This window comes from Lupinus angustifolius, chromosome LG17 (assembly GCF_001865875.1).
Source record: "Lupinus angustifolius cultivar Tanjil chromosome LG17, LupAngTanjil_v1.0, whole genome shotgun sequence".
NCBI lineage: Eukaryota > Viridiplantae > Streptophyta > Magnoliopsida > Fabales > Fabaceae > Lupinus > Lupinus angustifolius.
This window is the reverse complement of record NC_032025.1, coordinates 20,871,234-20,897,155: the sequence shown is the minus strand read 5'-3', so window position 1 is coordinate 20,897,155 and position 25,922 is coordinate 20,871,234. Positions and strand designations below refer to the sequence as shown.

General features: G+C 35.6%; 2 protein-coding genes across 2 annotated transcripts; both read left to right on the top strand.

The window, feature by feature from the left end:
* LOC109331766 (50S ribosomal protein L7/L12-like) lies at nt 730–3,114 on the top strand. The gene is made up of 2 exons (XM_019566476.1): nt 730–1,434; nt 2,693–3,114. Exon 1 carries the CDS (start codon nt 888–890, stop codon nt 1,431–1,433), a length of 546 nt encoding a protein of 181 aa, XP_019422021.1. The 5' UTR covers nt 730–887; the 3' UTR covers nt 1,434; nt 2,693–3,114.
* On the top strand, nt 4,493–24,992 carry LOC109331828 (protein MICRORCHIDIA 2-like). The gene is given in 18 exon segments (XM_019566569.1): nt 4,493–4,779; nt 4,861–4,935; nt 5,014–5,048; nt 5,123–5,201; nt 5,310–5,399; nt 7,434–7,509; nt 10,840–10,918; nt 11,007–11,135; nt 12,788–12,886; nt 15,637–15,744; nt 15,835–15,984; nt 16,162–16,254; nt 17,151–17,202; nt 17,291–17,402; nt 21,670–21,854; nt 21,857–21,906; nt 23,895–23,966; nt 24,978–24,992. Coding segments are annotated over 16 exon segments (1,674 nt in total). The 5' UTR covers nt 4,493–4,508; the 3' UTR covers nt 21,898–21,906; nt 23,895–23,966; nt 24,978–24,992.

Genomic DNA, 25,922 nt, shown 5'->3' with positions numbered 1-25,922 from the left:
ACATCTGACAGACCAGGAAGCTACGTCCAACACAATCCATGCAATGAGCGAAACTAGCACCACTCAGAATTCACACCGAGTGCAATCCCTATGTTGGGCGAAATCAGGAAGAAATTTTGACGTATCCTTGTGTTGGACAATTTCGTCCAACATAGGAGATGTGCCCCACACAACTTGGCTAGGTGAAAGGTCGAGGCTCAGATAGACTCTTTAAAAGGCTCGACCAAATATTTGTTTTTCAATTCTTACCTTCTTTTTTTCTCGACTCTAACTCCACGTGACAAGATCATACATTAAAGAAGATTTTAATATGGTTCTAGGAGAATCCTAAACTTCTCCATATACCATGAAAGATCGTGTCAGTATGTCATCGCATTTAACAGCACCTCATTTCTAGTATTAATAAGCAATTTTTCTTTCCAACTTAAAGTCTTTTCCACAAATATCCTCTAGAAAGAAGAATCTTTAACTCTACCCAAATAAGAAGGTAAACCCAAATATATACGCAATTTGTATTGATAATATATAAATTTGTTTATACTATTATTGTATCATCCATCATTTATATTTTATTGTCCCCAACTCAAAAAACATATATACTCAAGTATAAATCTTTTATAATGACAGATAGAATAGATATCACAATGATAATATTTTGAAGTCCATTAAAAATGTGGAAGGAATGGGCAAAAGAGTAAAATTCAAGCGTGATCTTCATGTAGGGTTTATGCTGAAGGCGGATACTCCCACTGAAACTGTTACACTGTAACTTTCTCCGTTTTCTATTCAAAACTGTCGCAAAAAAGCGAAACCACGATTACCTTCTTCCACAGTTAACATTAGCCACGCTTTTCTACTAACTTCTCATTTTCAACCATTCCAAACCAATGAGGTACTCTCGATTATTCTCAATTCTCCACAAAACCCTAATCCAAACCCAAATTTCACCATTCCCAAAACCCCATTCATTTTCCCCTTTCACTCGCAATTACGGCGCCGTTTCGCAGGATTCAAAACTCTCTTCAATCGTGGACGATCTTTCTGGGCTAACCCTTCTGGAAGTGATGGATTTGGTTGAAGTAATGCGAGAGAAGAAAGGAATCACTGAACTTCCACTTATGATGCTTATGACCCCTGGAATGGGGTTAAGGGTTTCGCCGAAGGGTGGTGCAAGTGTTGGTGGTGGAGGAGGGAAAGTTGAAGAGAAGAAGGCTGAGAAGACTGCATTTGATGTTAAGCTTGATGCTTTCGATGCCGCATCGAAGATTAAGGTTATTAAAGAAGTTAGGACGTTTACTAGCTTAGGGTTGAAGGAAGCTAAGGATTTGGTGGAGAAGGTGCCGAGTGTTTTGAAGAAAGGCGTGACGAAGGAAGAAGCCGAGAGTATTATTGCAAAGATGAAGGAGGTTGGAGCTAAAGTTTCAATGGAATAAGGTATAGAATGTTTGTTGCTAGTTGATTAGAGATTAAATTTTGTCAATGTGGTGATGCTTTGTTTTGTATGATATGATATGTTATGTTATGTTCGATATTAGGATGGACCGATGAAGTGAAGGTAGGGAACGGATCTTTGTAGTTTTTTTCTTGTCATTGTGGTCAATTGGAGAAGAGATAGATCAACCAAGTTCACAAGATAAATGTTTGCTATGTATGCTTGGTGATGTTGAATAAGTAATTGTTATCACGACTGTTATGTTTTTATTGAAGAAAAATACCCCAAGCACCCAAGGAATAACATCTAAGTTTATTCATTTCACAAATCTTGACTAAGTTACTAAAGGGCGGCCCAATGCACGAGGCTCCCATCTTGTGGGGTCTGAGGATGGTAGATGTACGTAGCCTTATCCTCGCAAAAGAGGAGACTATTTCTAGGATTTGAAGCTATGGCTATAGATCACAAGACAAGCAACCTTACTGTTGCGCTAATGTTCATCCTCTAAATGTTGACTAAGTAACTAATACATTTTGTTGGGTTTATCTCTATTTTCCACATGACCACATTTGACAAGAACAAGTACATGTGAGCATCCATTCCTGTGAGAGTGGGTTTTTCTATTTGCCATGCTGCCCACAAATGTCTCCTAGCTAGCTTTTATTATTTGTGTTTTATAGCTTTAAGTTTTTTGTTCTAGGATTGGCACACAAGGGAAACAGGATTGCAACTTGTGATGTGTAATAAGGAGTGATTAGGAGAAATTTAAAGATCAATGATTTATCAATGGTCATGATTTATGATAGAGTTCAATCCATATAGCCAACTCTACCTAGTGGGACTAAAGCTTGGTTGTTATATTAAAAGTATTGTAGGTGATCAAATCCTAACCATTGTCTATTTTCCTAATGTATCTTTTAAATGTTAAGTGGATTATTGCTTTAGGTATGGATTTTACTTTGATGATATGGTTGGGCTGTTAGAGTTCTTGTATAAAGTCATTAATTTACAGTTATTATTACCCAGTAATGAGTTCTATATGGAAAACTGTGGCGGCACAAAGTATGGTGTCAAGTTTGATCAATGCATAACAGATAATAAGCATTTGTCAGCAATGTGATAGCTTAAGCATCTCATACTTTAGATGTGTGTATGAATGTATAGTTGAAATTGCTCTCATACATTTAATGTAAATGCCACCACACAGATTTCAAGCAATCTGAATTTCTAATTAGAATTTTGTTATTTGAACTTGCCTAGGTAAAAGAGCAAGAAGAACAATACATTGCATTGAATTGTTTATTATGATCAAGTGCAGCAGCTAGTACCTCACACTCGGGCTTCCATTGGCAGGTGATGAAAGTCAATGAAGGTGTTTTCATAATACAAAGATGTTACATTTTCTTATACATGAAAACTTTGCTGAGCACATTATGCTCATGCCTCACTGCGCCTTATTCATCATTATTTCTCTCGTAGATAATAAGGCTTTTTTTTGCCTTGAACTTTATTGACCATTTCTTTATGTTGTAGAATTGGATTATGATTGTTTTTGAACTGACATATCCATGCAACTTGGTGGTAGAGTTTTAAACCCAATTGGTTCTCCAATAAACTACCATAACCAGATAATCATTTGTATCAGACAACTAGAATTGGACTTACACCCTTGATTGTTGTCTCTTCTCTATTGCATATTTCTGTTGTGAAATTTTTTTAGAATTTGATTTTTGTTGTCATTGTTTATCTCCTTACATGAATTATTGATATATTCCTTAAGAACAGAGTAGTTTTGCAACGAGGTGGGTGAGTGGTAAGAGTGGTTTTCTTAGGAGCTAAATAGTAATAAAGGGTAGAGAAAGACAGTGATTTATCTTGGTCCACTCTCAAGAACTATGCTTAGTTGTTTAATGGTACAAGTATTAAACACCTCTTGGAACATTTATTCTTTTCTATCAAGCATCTTCACTCTCAAGAGTTACGTCCAATTCATTAATAGTGCAAGTATTGAACACTTTACGAGTTCTTTCATTTACCAAGTCTTCTGAAGCTCTAACCTTAACTTAACCATATATTCATTCAAATATCATCTTTCTCTAAGCTCTAAGTCTTGAAAGCGATTTACTGGTTCATCTTTTATAACTCACTAGATGATGATATAAACATTTAAGATCACGTATGTGTAAAACTCACTTAAAATATAATATGATTTATAATGCAAACATCGACTATTTTCTTTTTCTTTTTCTTTTTCTTTATGCTTAGCTTGTCTAAAACTCACTATGTTTTAGTTTCTCAATTTTAATTATTTTTATTCATCAAAAAATCAGAGAAAACTAAGAGATTAATAGAGAATATATTTAACATAAAAATCAATATGGTTCAACACTATATGTAAGTGTAATTCTTAAGAAAAAAATAATTATCGTTATAAATTTATTGAAATTTAATAGATTCTTTAATAAGGTTTGAAATATTCAATCCCAAACAATTCTACAACCCTAAAAATCACTACTCACGTCTCAACAAAAGGATAATGCATATGAATGAGATGTTTTTTTTGGTAATTTTTAGTGCAATTAGAAACTAGGTTTAACTCCATCAATTTAAACTTAAAATCAGCTATTCAACAAAGTAAACAAGTTTCACTATTTACTTAGTTATTTGTTAAATAATTAAATATCTATGTAATGATAGAGTAAAGATATATTTACAATTATTTACCATTCATTTATATTATTTTTATTTAAAAATTAATAATAATTAAAAATGAATGATATATGATATAATTACAATATAAAAATCACTTACACTATCCATCTATATACTAAAATGTTGGTAGTGATGAATAACTTGATTTTAACTCTCTTCCTTTAGAGGATGTGAACAGTTATCCTGAATCTATATTTCTATCCATTTCAGTTTATTATCTAATAAAGAATTAGAATATTTAATTATCTATAAGAGATAATTGTATTTTATTTTATATATATAATTAGCCTTGACCCCCTTTGAGTGACATTACAGTAGTAGGGCAAAATCATTTGAAACTCACACTGTTGCTTCTTCTTCTTCAATGTCCGCGATTCCCAAAACAGAGAAAAATGGCATTGCCGTCGTGGACATTGATATCGACGACGACGACATAGACGCCGCGGTACCAGCTTCTGCAACCAACAACAACAACAACAACAACAACAACAACAACAACAACAACACCACCACCACCACGTCTTCCGAGGTTGCTCCTCAAGTTCAGCTTCAGCAACAGAACCTTGATTCTCGAAGTTTCTGGAAGGCTGGTGATTACATTGTTGGTTCATCTTCCAAACCTCCTTCATTTCAAGGTCTCTCACTTTTTCCCTTTTCTTTTTTAATTATTTCTTATTTCTTTCATTTTTAAATTCACTTTCTTCTCACAATTGCAGGTCACTTGGATCATGCTCGTGTTCATCCCAAGTTTCTCCATACCAATGCAACTTCCCATAAGTGGGCTTTTGGAGGTCTCTTTTCTTTTGCTTATTATATATCTTTCAATACATTATTACTCTTTTATTTATCTCTGCTTTTCTTCTTCCCAGCAATTGCTGAGCTTGTCGATAATGCTGTTGATGAGGTATCATTTCACTCTAAATAACTTAATTCTTTTTTATAACGGACGTATTTCTCAATTTCATTTTATACCTGTAGATTCAAAATGGTGCAACTTATGTCAAGGTGGACAGGGTTCATATCATCAAGGATAATTCACCAGCGTTATCTTTCCTAGGTATCATATTCAAATATGCATGATTTCTATTTTATAGTATTTTTATGTTGGTTTCATGTGTTAATTATTTGCAGCAAGGGCATAATGAAGCACATGTTTCTTATGCAGATAATGGTGGTGGAATGAGTCCTGAATCACTACGGAAATGCATGAGCTTGGGTTATTCCTCAAAGAAGTCAAAGACAACAATTGGACAGTGTAACACATACATGTTTTTTGCTTTTAAAGTCTTACTAAAAAGTGCTCTAAGGGTATTATTTAAGGATTCAAGAAATGGAAACTTTGAATTCAAAATCATAACTTTAGATTTTCAAGATATTAAATATATCACATTCCAATGCAAAGTTTCTATTAGATATAGGTTGTTAATGGAACAACCAGTTGCATAGTTAGTTATATCCCTACATTGGTTATATAGTTTTTTCCTTTTTGTCTTTGTCCAATGTGTAGGTTTGTAAACCAATCATCTGGATGTTAGGGAGAATGAGTTTTCCTTGTTTTAGGACACTTGAAAAGGATGAAAGGTTTATTTGAATTGCTTGAGTGTATTAATCAAATATAATAAATACAAAACCCTCTAATTAATCTGAAGAATCTCAACACCCCCTAAAGGTGGTGCATGTATGTCGAGTGCACCCAATTTGTCACACACACAGAAATATATATGATATTCTTGGACCTCGAAGAGATTTAGTGAAGATATCTTCTAATTGATGGACATGGTGATAGTCGACCTCTATGTGCTTCTTTCGATCATGAAAGACTGAATTAGAGTCAATATACAAAGCTTCCCGATTATCACAAGTAAGCTTCATAGATTCAACTTCGCAAAAGTTTAACTATGAGAGAAGATGTTTGAGCCATGTAAGATCTCCTGTAGCAAGGGCCATGGCTATGTATTCTGTCTCTGCACTTGATCTAGTAACAACTTTGTGTTTCTTACTCTTCCATGAGATAAGGTTGCCTCGAATAAGATCACAATAACATGAAATTGACTACCTATCATTTTAGCATGCAATCCAATTTGCATCAGAGTATGCAAGGATATTAGTATAACCTCATTTCTCATAGGTCAATCCTCTTATAGGAGATCATTTAACTTACATGAAGATTTGAACAAATGCACCCAATGGTTGTCAAGTGTTGAATTAAGGAGTTGACTCACAACACTTACATCAAATGATGTATTTGGTCACTCTTGGTCAGATAAGCTTGCCTACAAGTCTTCGATATCTCCCTGGGTCTAGATATGGCTCCCCTATCCAACATAAATTTAACATTAGGATTCATAGGAGTATCAATAGGCTTGCAATCCAACATTCCTGTCTCATTCAGAAAATGTAAAGTATACCTTTTATGGGATATTACAATATCTACTTATACTCGTCACCAGAAAACAGAGCAGCCTTGAGAGTTTTCTTATGAGATTTGATTCAGCTATGAGAAAAGAAATAGAACAGCCATGCGAGCAACTTGGCCAGAAACCAAAAGATAAGGTAAGCTGCTGCAGTAGTCAAGCACAATGACCAAACTCTGGCAGAGCTGAATTAGACCAGCAGCAAGATCAACAAACTATGTGAAAAGGTGTTTGCACTCAAACAACTTCGAACAATAAAAAATGATGCCAAACATTAGTGAAAAACAATCAGAAAGCATCTGGAATGAGAGACCCACAAACCAAAGTCATCATTTACGAACCAGTGAAGGCAGAAAAATCAACCCAGACAAGCGGAGTTGAAGGTGGGAAGGTTTGTGTAGACGTCATGTGCTAGAGAAGCCGTGTGAGAGCTTCTCCGATGATGAAATTTACTGATCACCGGTCTTTGAGTTAGATGATGATGTCAACTTGGACACTCAAGAACGATACATAACTTGGTAGTCTCTACGTGGTTGAGGACAAAAATAAAAAGGCTAGCTCTACTACCAACGTGAAACAACAAATCATTTAAGATAGTTTGGAGTAGTGCTCTTAGCCTAAACCTATATATATATATATATTGTAGTATATAGACAAGAATCCTTTAATCTTAGGGATATAGAATAATTACATTGAATATCTAAGGAAACAATTCAAAGAATAAAAGTGTATCAATTCTAATCAACAATATCAATCATAATCAACAGTTGTCTTCATCTATGATTTGCCCTTTCTCTCAGTGAATTTGCTTGGTTAGTCATGATGAAACCTTAATTATTTTCTTCTAAATAATTCGCACATTTTTTTTGTTCTAGATGGTAATGGATTCAAGACTAGTACGATGAGACTGGGTGCTGATGCTATTGTTTTCAGCCGGGCAACATGCTCAGGGTACGTTTCCATCTTTATATACCTGTTTGTGAGATTGGATTTTAATTACTCTATTTTTTTTTATTTTTTAACTGTCATACATGCTTTATCCTTTGCATATTAATTATTCATGTAAACTGTAAAGGAAAGTTTGTTGAGATATGTGTGGGTGCAGTGGTATAATATTCATAGTGGATTAGTAGTGTTGACAACACATGTGCTTGGTGGTGAACATTACAGATTACCTATTATTTTAAATCTTTTGCCTGAAGGCCAGTCCTGACATTATTTACATCCATTTAAAATGACTACTATATATAATTGCTATCAAAGCTGTGGTATGGCTGTGACCAGTTTTTATGTGGTTTAGGTCTTAACAAGTAGGGTCTCCAATGTTTCCCCCCTCTTTCTGTGGAATAAGCATCCTAGTAGTTACCTGTTTTAGCTGTAATTGTAGACTGTTCATTATTCTAATTCTAATGTCATAGACTGGATTAGCTATATGAACAAAAATGAAAATTGTTAACATGTGGTGAGTGGCGAAAGAGTTACCAAGTTTGGTAGGTAGACTTCAGGACTTAATCTTTTGGAAGATGGTAACCAACTAATGTATATAGGCAAAAAAAAGCATGTATTGGTATGGCATGTTTATAGGACTAGAATGCATACTAGGTGGTCGGAAATATAGGGGTTTCTTTTTTTCTGTTCAAGGAACAATCCTGAACGATGCATTTTGACTCAATTTGCATTGTAACATCACAAGAGGACAGCCAAATTTTCAAATTCAAATAAAGCATTGGTTTTTGCCTCAAATAACCTTGATTACAGGTTTGAGCCAGCCCCAACCTCTAGTCACTTTTTCATTTTTCTCATGCAGCTTTTGAATCATAGGATTGTAGCACCTACATGATGGAGAAATGGTGTTAGCTAATCTGATGACATAAACCATTGTTATTAACTGCCATCAGCATGCTTAGCACACAATTTAGCTGCTCATTCCTTAACTTTCTTCTCTCAGTATCTACCTTTAGAATTAATGCACTTTTTTATGAATCATTCCAATATTCTTTGCTCCATCACAGTAAGCTAATTGGTGAGGATATATATTGGATCTGACATGATGAGTGAGCATCTGCTTGAGAGAAATATCAGAGGTAGTATTATTTGATTCTTTTATATGGGATAAAAGAAGTATATTAAGATAAAGAGAATATAATTACAAAGAGCGTGGAGGATAAGTGAACCCCACATACAAAAAGGACAAGCAAACTCTACAATAAAAAAATATTATGTCGCAAAGCTGCCCAGTCTCTCAACGTATCTGTTAGATAAAGCCCTCTAGAAAACCCAAAGGCTTTGCACAAAGTAGAAGCCAAATACCTAATCAGATCACAAAGAAGTTGGTCATCCAAAGAAATCTCCTTATAGATGCTACGGTTATATTCCAACCAAGTACCCTGAGGAGTGGCAAAGATTGCACATTTTAACAAGAACTTGGCTTCTTTCCTTCTCCACCAGTGAACCGAAACTAGTCTAAGGATCTAGGGAAAACCTAACACTCTCTAACACATAATTTCATAATAATAGAGGGGTTGTGGAAAATGAACCAGTAGTTAGTGGAGAGAATAAAAAAGGAAGTGTGGGGGATGATTCAAATGATTTTGGAACATAGAAAGGTTTGGGGAGGCTTAGGCCATTGGGCAGAGACAAGTTGTCTGATTTTCTCTACCATCACTCATGTCTTTACATTTTCCATTCCCTATCTGTCATCGGAGATTGGTTCCTTAATATTCTTATTGTTTTCTGCTATCAATATCAGTTTCTATCATGGTGAAATGAAAGTTGAGGAAATATCTCTGCTAACAAAATTAAACAACCTCATTTCTCTATGTGATCCTAGCTTCAAGGAATTCCTCATAGCAAGATTGAGTGTACACTACACAATGGCGCTCCTCCTCCCGAAGTAATTCTCTAACACAAACATCTAAAGAAGGAACGGAGTTCCTATTTAACCGAGCAGCCCTAGTAACTCCGAATTCGAGTATGTGTTTCATGAGAAATTGATCTCGTTTGCGGACCTCATGAACTTTCTGAGTAGTTCCGTTGGAACATTCACTTGTAAAATGGTTTAGAGCTCAGTCCATAGGTTGAGAAAGCCAGACTTTTAGTCTTGAATGGACATATTACCCTGATTGTAACCGGTGATGTCTAGTTCCACCAATTGAAAGCGTTTTTGCTGCCATTGTGAACCGCAAAACAGAACCAGAAATCGTGATTCAAGCGATTCGTGCAATTCATCAAGGATTCAGGCATGATATAAAGCCATTTGTGATTTCAGAAAGTTGGAGCGACTGCTAGATCCACGATTTCGCCTCCATAGAGACACAATCTCGCTTTGTCAGCCATCCGCACCGCGTTTCACTGTCTTGTTGAGTGGAAGAGCCAAAAACCACCGCTCCTCCACTATTCCAGTGTGATTGAACATGACTAACTACCTATGTCAATGCTCAATTATTCCAACTTACTAGTGTTAATGTGATAAAATAATACATTCAAAATGATCCTGAGAATTTGGGCTTCAAGTGTAGAGCCTTATCTCAAGGAGGAGGAAATACTTGTAAAACAAGGGTTGGTATCAAGAAGAAGATATGAAGTTACCATTTCTACTAATTGTTTCTCCTAAAGGTTTTTTCCATCCTCTTTTGGTCTTTCCCTGTTTTTTGAGGCGAGGTCTTCCCCTATCTTTCATTCGTACTATTTCTGATTATACTTTTTTTTCTGTTAAGTCTTTGTTGGTCCTCTCCTTAAATGCACATCAAATCACCTTTGTTTTTTGGTATCTTGTCCTTAATAGCCACTTTTCGAAATTTTCGTGTTTCACTCATCCACTGTAAAATTAGCATTCTCATTTGCGTTACACTTATTTGTTGCTCTTGTTGCTATTTTACTATAAAGCATTGGTGGTCTTATAGCAGCCTGGTAAAATTTTCCTTGCGATCAAGTATTTTAGTTCACTATGTGGGGTCTGGTTTATATTCACCAAGTATTTTAGTTCACTATGAATGTCTTGGTTTTGGTTTTCCTTTGATTGTTGATTTGTAATAACATGTTAGTTATCTCTTCCATCCCTGCCTTGTGTTATAATCTGAGTTTCTGTTTGGGTATTGAAAGCATTTAATCTTTACTAAAAACATGACGTGTTAGTTTTCTTGACCGGGAGTTTTCTATTTAAGATTTTTCCTTTCTCGTGGCTTATCAAATGTAAACTTTTCTGTTTTCTGTAATGAAATTAGAAAGTTTTAGTTGTTGTTAAGATTTTATTCTTTTTTATCTATTTTTTATGTCCTTCAGCCGGGCAACACAAAGTGTGGGTCTGCTGTCCTATACCTTTTTGCGGAGAACAGGGCAAGATGACGTAATTGTTCCAATGGTGATATTCTTTTTCTAAAATTTTCAAAGTAACAGTGGTTGTTTTCTGCTTCCATATTTTTATGTATTCTGTTTCATTCTCATTGTAGATAGATTTTGACATATCCGGCCATTGGGCAGAGCCAATCATCTATGGCTCACAGGACGATTGGTCAGCCCACTTGAAAACAATTCTTGAATGGTCTCCCTTCACATCCAAGGAAGAGCTTATGCTTCAGGTTGGTTTCACTCTAATATATTCCAAGGAGGCTTATCATTTGAAAGTATCATAATTTATTTTTTTGATAAATTATTTATGATTTTGTAGTAATATTTAATGTAGCTGATTTGCCTTCCGGATCAGCTTAGCCCTGAGAAGGGTCATATTAGGGTAATTTATCGGATAAATGGAGTAAAATGTGCTCTAATTCATTGTGTATTTGTGACCTGATTTACCCTATGGATCATCTTAAGCCCTGAGAAGGGTCATCATATTGGGGTGATTTATTCTAGGTAGTCAATCCCGGATAGCAGCCAACCGCTGTAATGTCTATAACAGGATAGCCAAGGGAAAGATATTATAGGCAATTTATACCCCACACACATAAATAATAAAAAATACTAAAATGCACTAAAGACATTCATAATTAATAATCATAATTCATCATAGTCAAACATTCAAATTTATAAAGGTAATAGTCTAAGGCTGCAATATAATATAAACATTCATTACATATTAATCAAAATAAGTGTAAGCCTAGCTTCAATATATTAGACCAAGCTTCTAAGGCTTCAAAAATAAGTTGGTATGGCTTCAAGATCTGTGGGTTCCAGCAATACAACAATGGCAGCATGGCTGGGAATGGGTGTGGCCGTGGGAGGTTTAGATGAGGCCACGACCATGGAAAGGGAGTTCTTCAAGTGGGTACATAGTATGTGGGGGGTTGAGAACATGATATGAAAAGAGTGAGGGAAAGAAGCAGAGTGAAGTGTGTATGGCAGTGAAAGAGCATAACACAAAATAACATAGAAGAAAGCAAACGTAAATTAAACAATGCTTTGTAATCCTTCAATATATCTTTTAGGTAAGCCCTTTAAAAGAGCATGTGCTTTTGACCAAATAGAAGTAAAAGGCCCATGGCTTCAAATTGCAGAATCCATCACCTAATGTGGCCATAATATTGTGAAGTGGCTGCAATAAAGGTATGGTCAAGTGTAGGACCGCATTAAAATGCATCGCGACCATCGAGATGCATCAGACCCACACTGCACATGCCTCTGCCGAGCCAGCAGAGGTGGTTAGAATTTACTGGATAAGTTAGCTAGGCAGTTACTAACCTCTGTGTAATGATAACATTGCCATTCAATACAGTTTCAGATTTCTCAATTTTCGAATTCTTTCTCTCCCAATCTCTCCCCTCATTTTATACCTTTTACATTGCACCAAATAATAGCTCAGGTTCCACAAGACTTTAGCTTCTTTTACCAGAACCAGATTCAACTATTCTAAAAATTCTAAACTTCAGCACTATATGGCTATATGCCAGTCATGGAATTTCCTTCATATGCATGTGAGCATGTCCAATGATGTCTGTTTAAGCGAGAAATTTGGAACAGTTATTGTTTTTTAGGATAAGATAAATGATAACAGTTCTGTTACCAGAGTTTAATTACATTTCTCAGTGTTTTCTGTTAAGCTGACATCAATTCTCTTTGTAGTATAATGCCATAATCTGTCAAGCCAGTACCCAAAACACTAGCATGTACACCACGACGAAATAAGTATGCAATAAATTGAATGTAGCAGAGCCATAAATAGAACTTGCTTTTACATGCAGAAAGCATGAAGCTGTGGACTCCTTTTACTGATCAGTTTGCTTGTACTTTTCAGTTTGATGATATAGGATTACATGGAACCAAAGTTGTAATATACAATTTGTGGCTGAATGATGAAGGGATATATGAGTTGAGTTTTGACGATGATGCTGAGGTATGTTGTAGCTTTTATGAACTTCATTGTTTGTAAGTTTGTTTTGGAAATGCATTTCAAATATTGCTGTTGGAGGGAAAATATTCAAACATCTCAAATTGTAAAAGTGATAAACAGGAAAGGGGGAAAAACAAGAGAGAGAAACAGTATAACTGTATTTTCTATTTCTGATTATTGAAGTGATTACAAGAGTTATATATATGTATAGATATGTGTGTGTGTGTGGGGTCTAAAAGAACCAGAAAAACCAGGAAGATGCAACAATGGCCTAGAAGCAGTAGGAAATGATTAAATTTATAACCTGACTGACATGGCATGGAAGGTTGATACTGTGGTGCATATGAACTAGTGTAGGGCACTGATGCACCATAGGATGAGGATTATGGTAGGTTAGCCATGTAACGAAAAGGTGCATAGTAGCACCAAGCCACGTCATGACCATAGCAGTTAAAGTTTTCACAGAAGTAACTGCTAGGTCTCATCAGAAAATGACCACCACGACCTCTAGGACCATCGTGATACCTAGAATGTCCACCACGAAAGCTATTGTTCGATTGAGCACGTAAAAAATCAGGGCAAGACGGTGGATACGATGAATGAAACTGATAACTCATTGGAGTGAAACTCACTACCATAGAAACAAATGTTAGAGACTGCGAAGGTGATAGCACCATCACAACATTGGTAGAAAACATCGTAAATGAATTTATGACGATTCTTCATGTGTCATGATTCAATGGTGAAGAAAAATTGTTCCAAATTGTCGATAGTTGGTGGATCAACTTGGCTCTCAACAGAAGTTACAACTAGTTGAAATTCCTCATTTAAAAAATTGTCCAATGAATCTAGAGAATTGGTTAATCCCTTGATTTGAGAGACAAACTCAGAAATTGAGCTGAAACCTGAGAAATCGTGCGAAGTTGAGCTCGAAGTTGGTTACTACGTGCTTTGGTGTGAGAATTGCAAAAAACATGTAACTTTACCACAGTTGCCACGAATGGGTACAACCAACATCTCTAGGCTGTAGAAATTCAGAAATAGAGTTCAACAACCATGAGTAAACCATTTGATCTTGCATTTCCCAGCTACAGAAGCTGAGACTGACACAATTGCTAATCCTGTCAAGATCTCTAAAAAACACGGACGAATCTCACGAACATGGAGAGACTTTTGATGTTTGCATAGAAGAATTGACATGGACTCCCCACGAACAATGAATCCTGGAAGTTGCTCAATGTAGATCTTTTCTGTTATTGAGCTAGGTTGATATAAAAACACAGAGAAAATAAATCTTTCTCATTGATATTGTTGAAAATAATTTACAAGAGGACCCTTATATTTAAGTATTATATAGATGGGAAATGTAACTAATGTTAGCCTCCTCTGCTGACTCAACAGAGAAGGGTGCAACACCCAATGCATCTAGTTTACATGCATTATTTACTACTCTATGCTACTCTAATAAACCATTAGCTACAAATTTGGCTTTTAATCTATTTACCTAGACATCAGAATTAGTCTTAGCTATATATATGTTTTCCTAGAGGGTGAGCCTCGGTGCAACATTAAGGTTGCTGACCTTATAGCCTGGAGGTTATGGGTTCAAATCCTAGAAACAGTCTCTTTACTTGCGAGGGTAAGACTGCGTATATCTACCCTCATCAGACCCCACTAGGTGGGAGTGTAATTCAGTGGGCTGCCCTTTTATCTTTTTCTCTTATTAACAGTGATGTTTGGGGTCTTGCTACCTTTCTTAATATTTCTAGCGCAAATTGTGTCACCTGATTGTTTCTAAGGAGGCAAAACTGAAGTCTACCAATAGTTTACCTAGTTTTATCATATGATCGCAGCTCAATTTAGTAAATTTGTTTTGCACTTGTGGTTTGATAATAGTAGAGAATATGTGTACTAAAGTTTCTCTACCTTAAAGACCATGAAACTATTCATGAACTCAGCTCACCTGTGTTTATACCCCTACTAAATGGGTTGCTTAATGAAAAACTAGATACTTGCTTGAAGTTTTAAGGGCACTATTATTCCAAATGCCTGTTTCGAGTTCATAGTTAGAGAAGCTGTTTTAACTACTGTTATGCTTATGTGATCAAGCTTTTGGATGTATTTATCTAAGCCAAATAATTCTATTTAAAAGCACAAGGGGTGCTCACCCATATACAAATGATGTGCTCAAATGATGGGTCATCATACCATTGTGGAAAACCACATGTATATTTGATTAATCGGTTACCTTGATGGTGTTAGTCTGTTTCATGTTAGAAATCTTTCTTTTCCTCTACCCCTTCTTGAGTGTATTTGGTTTATTGGTTACCTTTTTAATGTCATGAAATCTTTCTTTTTCGCTGCACTTTCTTGAGTTTTGTGTTTTTGTTCACATTATCTCCAGCAATGTGACAAACATGATCCTCCTGCTATTAAATGCACATCAGTTGACCATGCTCCTAACAAGAAAGGGTATAAATGCTATCACCCTTCAAGTGGTCGATGCTGGTCTCTATCTTGACAAACTTTGATGGGGAGGGTTTGAAAAGCAGTAGCATAGGAAACGGCTATAGTAAATAATTAGGTTCATGTATTTACGGAATAGTTCTATCATTAGTTTTTTGTTTATTTATTATTTAAAGTGCATATAAAGAACTTAGTTTGCTGTTATGATTTATTTCATTCCACTCATGCTATTCTCATACTCTCTTTCATTTCTATAGCAATCATGACCTGTTTGGCCTTTTGCACAGGATATCAGGCTGAGAGATGAGGCCAATCAAGGAGATATGAAAAAGTTACACAAAAAAGCTGTTCAGCTACAGTCACATATTTCCTACCGCATGCGTTATTCCTTGAGGGTAACAGTTCATAATTGGAATTTCAACTATATTAATTGTCATCATTTTGTTCTTTACTTTATCTTCTGATTCACCCTTTAAATGTTTCAGGCATATGTTTCAATGTTGTACCTCAAAAAATTTTCTAATTTCCAAATCATACTAAGGGGAAAACCAGTGGATCAGTTTAACATTGCAGATGAGTTAAATTATTCTCAAATAGTTTCGTACAGGCCCCAGCTTGCCATGGGATCAAATGAGGTTAGATCAACAACATGCAAATTCGAATTCAATTTAAAGCTATTTTATATATCAATGCTGGGAATTTGTAATTTTTGACCATCATTTGTAATTACTGATGGAAACACTTTTTTGTTTGATTTTGAAACTAATTATTGTAATGCTTTGAAATTATCTAATGACTTTGATCTGCTTTAGGCTGCTGTGTTGACAACCATTGGATTTATAAAGGAGGCTCCCAATCTAAATGTTTCTGGATTCAATGTGTACCACAAAAATCGCCTAATTAAGGTAAGTTCTGAGTGCTTAAATGCCTTATGGACCACAATTATGCAGTTGCTTTTTCAAGTCTCTTCATTCATTTATTTTCTCATTTTGCAAACCATTTTTTTAGAAATGAATGAAATTTCATGTTCGTCATGTGATTCAGATATCTGAAAAACTTTAATTTCTATTTTAGCTTCATTTTATAGCTTTGTTTAGTATTAGAGAATACTACAATTCTAATATTAGTTTTGAGTTAGCTTAGCTTACTAAGCAAGCTAATGGTTAGGCTTTCTATTGTAATGTTAGTTTTGAGTCAGCTTTGTTTATTAAGCAAGCTAAACATTATCTTGTTTTAGATGCCTTGCTTGTTAAAAAAGCTAGCCATGTGGACATCTCTATCAATAGAGATACTCACTCTTTGTACACATTATCTTTTCATAATGAGAAAACAGTAACTGCCTAACAGAATTTAGTTACAATTCCCTTCTCTCTCTCTCTCTCTCTCTCTTCTCTGCTCTCTGTTTTCTCTATTTCTCTCTTCTATTTACATTTTCTTAATGTGCTTTTAGTATTTAGGATGTGAGTTGAATCATGGAAGTTTGGAAAAATTTACATCTATTGTTGCTAGAAATACGACTACAATAGCAGTTTGTTCATTTGTTTCAGAAAATCTTGATGCTTGCTGAGATTTTTGTGATAAATACAAGGGATTGTAAATCCAGATAAATAAATGATTAGCAAATCATATCATGTATTTATCTTTCTGATTTTATTTCCTTAAAATAAAGGGATTCATGTGTGGATTCTTGTACTATAAATAGAAAAGACTGAGCGGATACAAATCACTCAAGCAATTCAAATATTTCATTTGTCCCTTTTAAGTATGCTGTTATGGTTAAACCTTGTTTGTTCACATGCAGCCTTTTTGGAAAGTAAATCCAGATGGTTCGTCAAAAGGGATGGGTGTTGTCGGTATATTCCTCTTTTTCTGAAATTTAGTTCTCTCTGCAAGAACTTACTCCAAAACTTCCAGGTTATTGAATTTACTGATGCATTATAGGAGTTCTTGAAGCCAATTTTATAGAACCAGCACATGACAAGCAGGATTTTGAGAATTCATTGTTGTTCATACGGCTGGAGACCAGGCTAAAACAAATGACAAATGATTACTGGTTTGTTACGTTATATGACATTGTTTATCATGTACATTTTTCTTTTGTTTTGTTCCGTAAGTATACTTTTCAGTTTCTGCTAAGGTTGTACATACGCTTCTGTTTGAATTTCATTGTATGTTGCATTTGATATTGCTTAATGCTTGCTTAATAGTGTATTGTAGAGTTCTTGTCCATTTATATTTTCTTAATTCACTTATTCACTTGCGCCCTTGAATGTTGGCAAAAGAATTTACTAGGTTTTGTAACTAAATTTATTAGATAAATCATGGAACTTTATATTTTAGATTTTGTTCTTGAAGCTTTTGTTAGTTCAGGCTACAACTTCTATAGAAGTTAAATGCTCAGCCAAATGTTGTATTCATTTCATGATTGGCTAGCTACTTATCTTTAAAACAGGGCTCCTTGGGAGTTTGTATTGGTCTGAAAAGAATGTGGTGGGATAAGTGACATGAACAGAAGAGGTGTGTCACAGTCTGAGTGTTATTCACTCTCATAATTATAATTATTTAGGTCTTGTGATAGTATGATACAGTAGAGCTCTCACAATAGTTCTTTAAAGATGAGGATTTTCAACATAATAACTCCCAAACATAGAAAGCTTATAGCCACCAGTCATGGGAGTGGAAATACCCTTGGCATCACGCTTATTTGCTCGATGTAACAAGTCTTTGATATACTTGGTTGAAATAGATGAGTTAGCCATTAGATAGTCTCTTGACCTCAATTCGCAAGAAATGGACTAAGGATCTAACTGTTTAAGAGAAAATTCTTTATTCAACTTCTCAGTAAGTTCCTGAATCAAAGTACGGCAGTTGTCATTAATGATTATATCATCTACATTACACAGAATATAAGTTTTGGCTTGAGCAGTGATATTTATGAATAGTAAATTATCACACCTGCATTTTTTGAATCCAAGAGACAATTCAACAATTCAGTGGTTGCCGGTTTCTCAAACCACGTTCTTGGGGCATACTTCAAACCATAGATAGCCTTGTCCAATTTGTAGATAAGAGACTTGTCACCATGCTGAAAACCATGTGGTTGTCTCATAAACCTCTCCAAATTCTCATACAAGAAGGCATTATTGACAACTAATTGTTGAATATCCCACTTGTGAGTTATTGCCAATGTCACACCATAACAGATGAGGAACTAGTAGACAATGTGGACTTATCAGTTGCATCGGTGCAGAGATGCATAATTGAAAACACATACAACCATCTTCTATGAGAGTAGAGTGGTCAACCTGTGATCCGACAAAGCAATAGTGATGACGAAATTGGATATAAACATTGTTGTCCTGACTCATGAGGAAATCTACTAACTCACAATAATGTTAGTAATAGATGGTAGAAAAAGAAATTATTCGAAGAGTAGTGTTTGGACTTATAGGAGAAAGAAAACTAGTGTATCTAGTACTAGTGATTGGACCACCCATACATTACCCATGAATATCTGGTCCTGGCCACACATCTCAGGCCTTTGCTTCAAGTTTCCAGGGTCTGCAATTGGGTGATGAGTGGCTCCTAAATCAGGGTACCAAAGTTGAGAATTGTAGGATTGAGGTTCAGCAAACATGGCAGTGGGAGACGGTCTAGGGTAGTGAGAAGGTGGAAAACCATGTCTAGGTTGAAAAGAGGAAAGGCATCAACCGGTGATGGAGTATGTAGAAGAGGAGGGTAGGAAGAATGATAAGGTCGAGTAGCGAATTGTGTAGGTTGAAAATTGCTATAAGATGAATAAGTAGAATTAGGGTTCATGTGGTAGAATTACCAAATTGATTGAGTGTAGAGGAAGAGCCATAGTGTGATTGATGTTCCAATACCAAGGCCAACATTGAAGTGTTTCATGGCCTAACTTGTGACATAACTGACACTTAGGTCTAAGAAAACTGGCATTGCGACCTCCTTTGCCTCAAATTCTCCCAAATTGTTATGTTGACCACCATAACTAGGATGCTGACCACCAAAGCCATTGCTCTGACCACCAAAGCCTTTGTTCTGACTCCCAAATCCATTGTGTGGGCCTCTATAATCACTTTACTGAATCCTTCCATGAATCCCTGATTCTTTTGAAGCATATGAAGCTTGCTTAGGAGAATGAATCATATTAACAGAAAACGATTCAGAAACCGTACATTTGGTATGATCCAAATATGCTTCGTGTTCTATAATTTGCCTTTCTAGCTCAGTGGTTGAATATTGGATAGGATGAACACTAATCGAAGTGACATAGGACTCAAACTCAGAAGGTAAAGCATCTATAATATGAAACAAGTATGGTCTCTGGCAGCGATAGTCTCACCAATCGAAGCTAGAGAACTAACTCGGGTTTTAATTCTCAAAATATATTCAAAAACGGTTTGAGCACCTTTCGAAGCTATGATTGGAGAAGCTCAAACCTTGTTTTGGTCAAAGACTAGAAGAACTGGTGTAAGCTCCTACTAAATTTGCCTAGCATGCTTGCAACCAATAACACGTGGTTGCACTGATTCCAATAGTGATCGGAGAATGCAGGACACGAGATGCCGATCTTGTTCCTCCCAGTCTAAATAAGTAGGGTTAACTTTATCGGAGATCGCATATTCATCAGAAAGGATTTGAGGTAGAATTTGGGGCGAACGACAAAATGTTGCAATCAGTTTGCTAAAATCACTATTTCAAGTTGTTGTTTCTAGGTTAAGTAGTTTTCTCTGTCAATTTGGCAGTGATGACATGAGAGAAAGTAACTAGTGGCGACATCACAGTGTGAATCAAAGAAGCTGGTTGAGGAGACGAACCAATATTGACGCCATGTGGTGGAGGAGATTGCGCAACCATGGAAATTTGAATTTAAGCTCTAGATACCATATTAGAATTCTCAATCATAGTGAAAGAGAGAAAAATAGATATATAGAATAGAGAAGAAAAGTAATTGAATTTGTTATTGTATTTAATACTGAAGCAGTTACATTTAGACCATAGAAACTGGATTCGCTGGTTTTGCCAGAGAATCGCGAAACGGTTCGCGAGTACCGATTTGTGGTGCTTTTGCGACCCAATATGTCTCGATTCGTGTATTGATACCCAGTTCTAAGCGAACCACCATTGAAGATGTCATTTTCCCCATCCCTGAGCTTCAAACTATCATATGTCTAATGATAAAACTCCACTGACGGAATACGAACGAGAATGAGGCTAATAGCCCTAGCAAAAAACTGAGAATGGGAGAAGAGAAAAGAGGAGCCGCCACAGAGAAAGACCATTGAAGAAGAAGATAAAGGCGCGATAAATTAGGGTTTCAATGAAATTAGGTTTTGATAGTATTGGACATTAGGGTAGTGAGCTTTCTTGGACAGTCCAAAATACTTTTTACTTCTATGGACACAATTTAAATAAAAGTACTTTAGAAAAATCTTGAATTATTTTTTTCTCAAAATTTAAATGACTCATTGATTTAGTTTTCAGTAATCAAAGTACACTTAAGTGAAAATAACAAATTATTAAATCATATTAGATTATAAATGATCCAAATTAAATATGGAATGAAACCAAAGAAAATTACAATAATATATTTTAAATATATTATTAATTAATAGTCTACCATAATAATATAAGTATAAATAACATATCGAACATATTAACTAAATATACCTATAACGTACCAGTACTTTGATAGGGTAACGTACCGCATACGAAGTACCCATTCCCGTACCGAAGAGAACCGTGGTTCATGTTACTATGATTTAGACACTATTTATAGAAAGTTACTTGTACATAGGTTCACTGGCTGTCAGAATGACAGCTGTCAAAGCTAACCTACTCTAGTTGGTTTCTATCAGTAAATATAAGGGTATGGTCTTAACATTATGTATCAAATCATTCCTATCAATAATACTGTAACAGCTGTCTCTGTCTTTCCCTTCCTCTGGACCTTTAAACCTATAATATTTCTACATAGATTAGAAGAACTGTTATGATCCCCTGCATTATTTCCAAGTAAAGGTCAATTATAAGGACTCTTTATAAAAAAAAAATATAAAGTTAGTTAGTGCTTCCTGATATTATGAGAATATCAATATCTCTATATTTGGAGGCTTGACATTATTTGAGATCAGAAACTTGGATGTTTTAGGCAGTTAGGATTTAGTTACAATTAATGATAGTGCTAGGCATGAAACAACAAGTACATGAACCCAAGACAATAAATCTAGTTTTCCGACACTCCTTGATATTCTCAACAACATATTTTGATTTGGTAAAATTTGTTCTGGACTAGACAGGAAAGGTCACTGCCACTTAGTTGGATATCAGCCATCAAATTTCAGATCACAAAATGCGCAAAAGGAACGCCATGTTCGACAGTCATCTGGACATGCAATGAATTCTCAGAGTGAGTTGCTTGCTGATCAACAGGAAATTTGTATAGGAGCTGATGACCAAGACAATTTGAGTTTAGAACAGGCAGTTGGGGGTCTTGCAGTGAATGGGATGCATTGTTCCAGTCATGAGCAGCAGGTTAGTAGTCATAGTGTGCGAAAGGCTATATTTGTATGAGGTACAGTCTGAAATCATGATGCTGTATGTGGAATAAAATATAGTATCAACTCTTTTTGCTTTTTCTTTCCCCTAAATAACTTTATTAAATTCAAATAATTTATACTACAGTAAATAATGGATTTTTACATGCTAGAGTTGTAGATGGGTTTAGTATAGTTCGGATCAGTTGTCTTAAGAACTCTTCTGATATCTACTATCTAACATTACAAAACAAAGAGTGAATTTAAAAACATGGAACATACATTGTTATGATTTAGTATATTTGAAATTGAAAAAAACTGTAACAAGAATGGCTAGGGTTTTTTTTAAGTGTGGAAGCAGAGCCCCAGAATTGGATGCTTTGATACCAACTTGAAAGAAGAAGAGTAATAATCTTATTGCTTAAATAAAACTACAACCATTGACTACAATTTATAGGCTAAGAGTGACAAATTAAGGAAACATGTAAACATGTACAAAATATCCTAATTGATATAGAGTTTCCTAATGGATACTATGAAATCAAATAATAATAGGAGAACATTTTCAAATAATAAAGTGAATCTCCTAATATTACAACACACATTATCCACCTTGCGAGGATCCGTAGCCCCACAAATGAGATGTCCCAAATATTCAATACAATTTTGAGCAAATTGACATTTGCTCTTGTTGGCCCTTAATAGTTGTTGCTGTGAAGTCTTCAACATCTTGGTCAAATGCTTCGAGTGATCCTCCTGACTTAAACTATAAACTAGGATACCATCAAAAAATAATAACCCCCACCTTCTCAATATGTTCCTAAACACCATTCATCAACGTGGAGGAAAATTGAGGAAGCATTCATTAATCCAAAAGGCATGACCAGGTACAAATAGTGTCCTTTATGAATCCTGGAATCCATTTTGTGCACATATTCATCCTTCATTTGTACTTGACATCCTGACATATTATCTAGCTTGGAGAAAAATTTGCTCCATGTACTTATCAGGAAGTCTTCCTCCGATTACCACCTTCATCACCTCCCCCCCAATCAACGACTATCTCTCCCTATTCCCAATGTTGTTTGCCACAACATTCCCAACACCATATCATTACCACCTAAGTCAAACAAATGAGCATCAACAGTGATTTGAATCCCTCCTAACCCCATACCTATGTTCTCACACTTCCCCCTGTGGTTGTACAATGCCCATCTCCCATTCTGATACCCATTGCTTTGATGTCAACAACTGACGACCCTATATTTTCAATTAATCTCTTGGAGATGAAATTATGTATAGCCCTGCTGTCGATAAAAATCAATACAGGTACTCCCTCAATCGTGCCCTTCAACTTCATTGTTTGGAACTGTTGGCCAGATTTACTTTCCAGACTTCCCAAATCGATCGCCTGCATTCCTCATCAATCATTTCTTCCTCATTATTCTCAGTTGTTTCTGGAGGGTATTCATCCTCTTTCTCCTCCCCCTCATCTAACACCATTATCCTCACTTGAATGGAGCTTCTTTTGTTTTCACTTGTCATTCTATTTGGAGGGAAGGAGTAATCAGTTCAGTTTAGTGGCTAATCCACAACTTCTCATCAAACATTAATGTAGAAAAATAATTTCGTACCTTTTTTGGGTAGTTTACTATATCAAGTTCCTTTTTATTCCCCCGCTTGAGTTGTGCTTGCCCCCATATATTTAGACCTTTTAACAGGGTATAAAGAATATTGAAAAGATGATAAAACATAGGCAAACTACAGCCCTCTACACAACCAAGCCTTATCCTAGAGGATGGGTAATTGGTTGCTGACTACATAACACAACTTGGAAGTTGGAACTGTGTAAATTACTGTGTCATCATATAAAATATTAAATTCAGTTCATATGCAACTATTGAACATTTTTTTTAATTTATTTCTGAGTTTAATTAACTCTGCCACTTTTTGGGGATCATGAGGATGTATTGTTTCTATCAACAGAGTACATCTGCAGGCACTCCAGGGTCTGTATCTGTTGATAAAATCTGTGAAGAGAACATATTACTTTTCATGAGGTATATATCTTTTCAACTTGTCTATTCAGATTATTTACATATTTATCATTTAAATCCTTGTTACCTGTTCCTTCCCATGTAAACTGTTGCCTCTGTCCTCCCTCTTAACGGGTCACGGAGTAAACCAAGCACAATCTTATTCTCTTTTTCTTGTTACTTCACCTACATGGGACAAGGCTATGTAGCATCATTGGCTCTTTGCATTTGTTTAGAGCCGAGAGGAAGGCAAGAGATTTTGATTGAAATCCATGACCAAATATGGAGCAGAGGGAAAATAATGCTGTCAAATACCCCACCCCATCCCATCTTTGCATTCCCTCCAAAATTGAGGGTTTAGGAGGATAGCAATAATGACTGGAGCATTTTAGGGTAAGTCTTGGTGCAACAATAAAGTTGTTTGCCTTGCAACCTGGAGGTCATAGGTTCAAATCCTAGAAGTAACCTCTTCGCTTGTGAGATTAAGGCTGCATACATCTATTGGGCTGCCCTTTTTGCCTACCAAATAAGGCGAGGGCCTCTAAATACGGGAATGTTCCCTTCTCTTGCCAAATCCCTCCCCTCCTTTTAACAAACATGCTTCAGTTGTGCTTAGTGGTGTAATTTTATCCCTCTAGTTGTAGTATTACCTCTTTATGGGTTATGGGGTTAGGATATATTCACAACGGTGTACATAAAATTGTAGACCAATAAATTACTTGTTGGATGATTTTCTCATCTTTTTTTTTGGATTTGATACTTTCTTACATGCATATCATTATGCATGGAATTTCACGTTAATTGAAGGTTATTTATACGGTCAGGATATCTTAAATTTTTTATACCATATACTTTTCAAATAAATTAAAATAACTTAATCACGTTCTCATCATAATTAATGTTTTCTACAATTCAGCTTCGCAAGTTTTGGCATGAGAATCACTTAAAATTCAATGGTTTAGTTGTTCAGGGTTGCCTATGGGTGTATATACATTTTATTGTTGAATAGAATCCCACTGAAACTCTTTTCTGCAGGTGTGAGGAGTACAGGAAAAGGGACATAGAGTTGAAACAGACGGTAATGGTAGTTAGATATCAAGTTTGATTATTCCTCTTGTTGATTTTTTTGTACTATCAAGGATTTCCCCACACTTTTTAGATAATGAACTAATCCATTTTGGGGTATATGACTTTCCTTTCACAAGTGTCGCTCCCAGGATCTAACCCTTGACCTTCTGGTCCTTTTGAGATTTAGCAGGACCTTACACCAATAGACCAATGCTTTGTTGGTTCCTCTTGTTGATTTTGTTCCTAGGACTAGTTCACCGGAAAAAAAGTCGTTGTTTTAATTTTGTTTTTGTTGCTGTCGAAAAATAGGTTGAGGAGTTGGAGGAGGAGTTGAAAGAAGTACAAATGAAGTGTACTCATCTTTCTTCACTCTTGGAGGCTAAGAGGAAGCACAAGAATGTAAAAGGGCAGTAGTATCACTCTGCTATCATCATGTTAATCAATGGTATGCTATGCTGATTATGCTTTCTTTCTTAATTTCCAATTAAGTGATGTGATGTGAAAACACCAGTTTTGTATATTTATACCTCTGTTTTGGAACTATCTGGCTTGTTCTGTAGAACCAAATTTATCTTACTCAAAGCACCTTGCACTTTATAAGATTTACTCAAGTATTGTATGACCTTTATATCAATTGTGAAAATCTGATGGAGCATTACGGCGTCATTCAAATCAAATCACTAGGGTGATTTTAGTCTCTATTCTTTGTGTTTTATTCCCGTGGAGAATGGTTAAGGAGAAAAAAAAATCCCACGTTTTACTTTCAAATGTCTTTTGAAAATACATAACACAAACAAGAACCCTTTGTGGTAATTTCTGATTATGGCATATTAAGCTTTTAGCATCCTTGTGATGAAAAATTATTTTGGAAATCATGTTAAAAAACATGTACTCTTATCACATTATCATGTT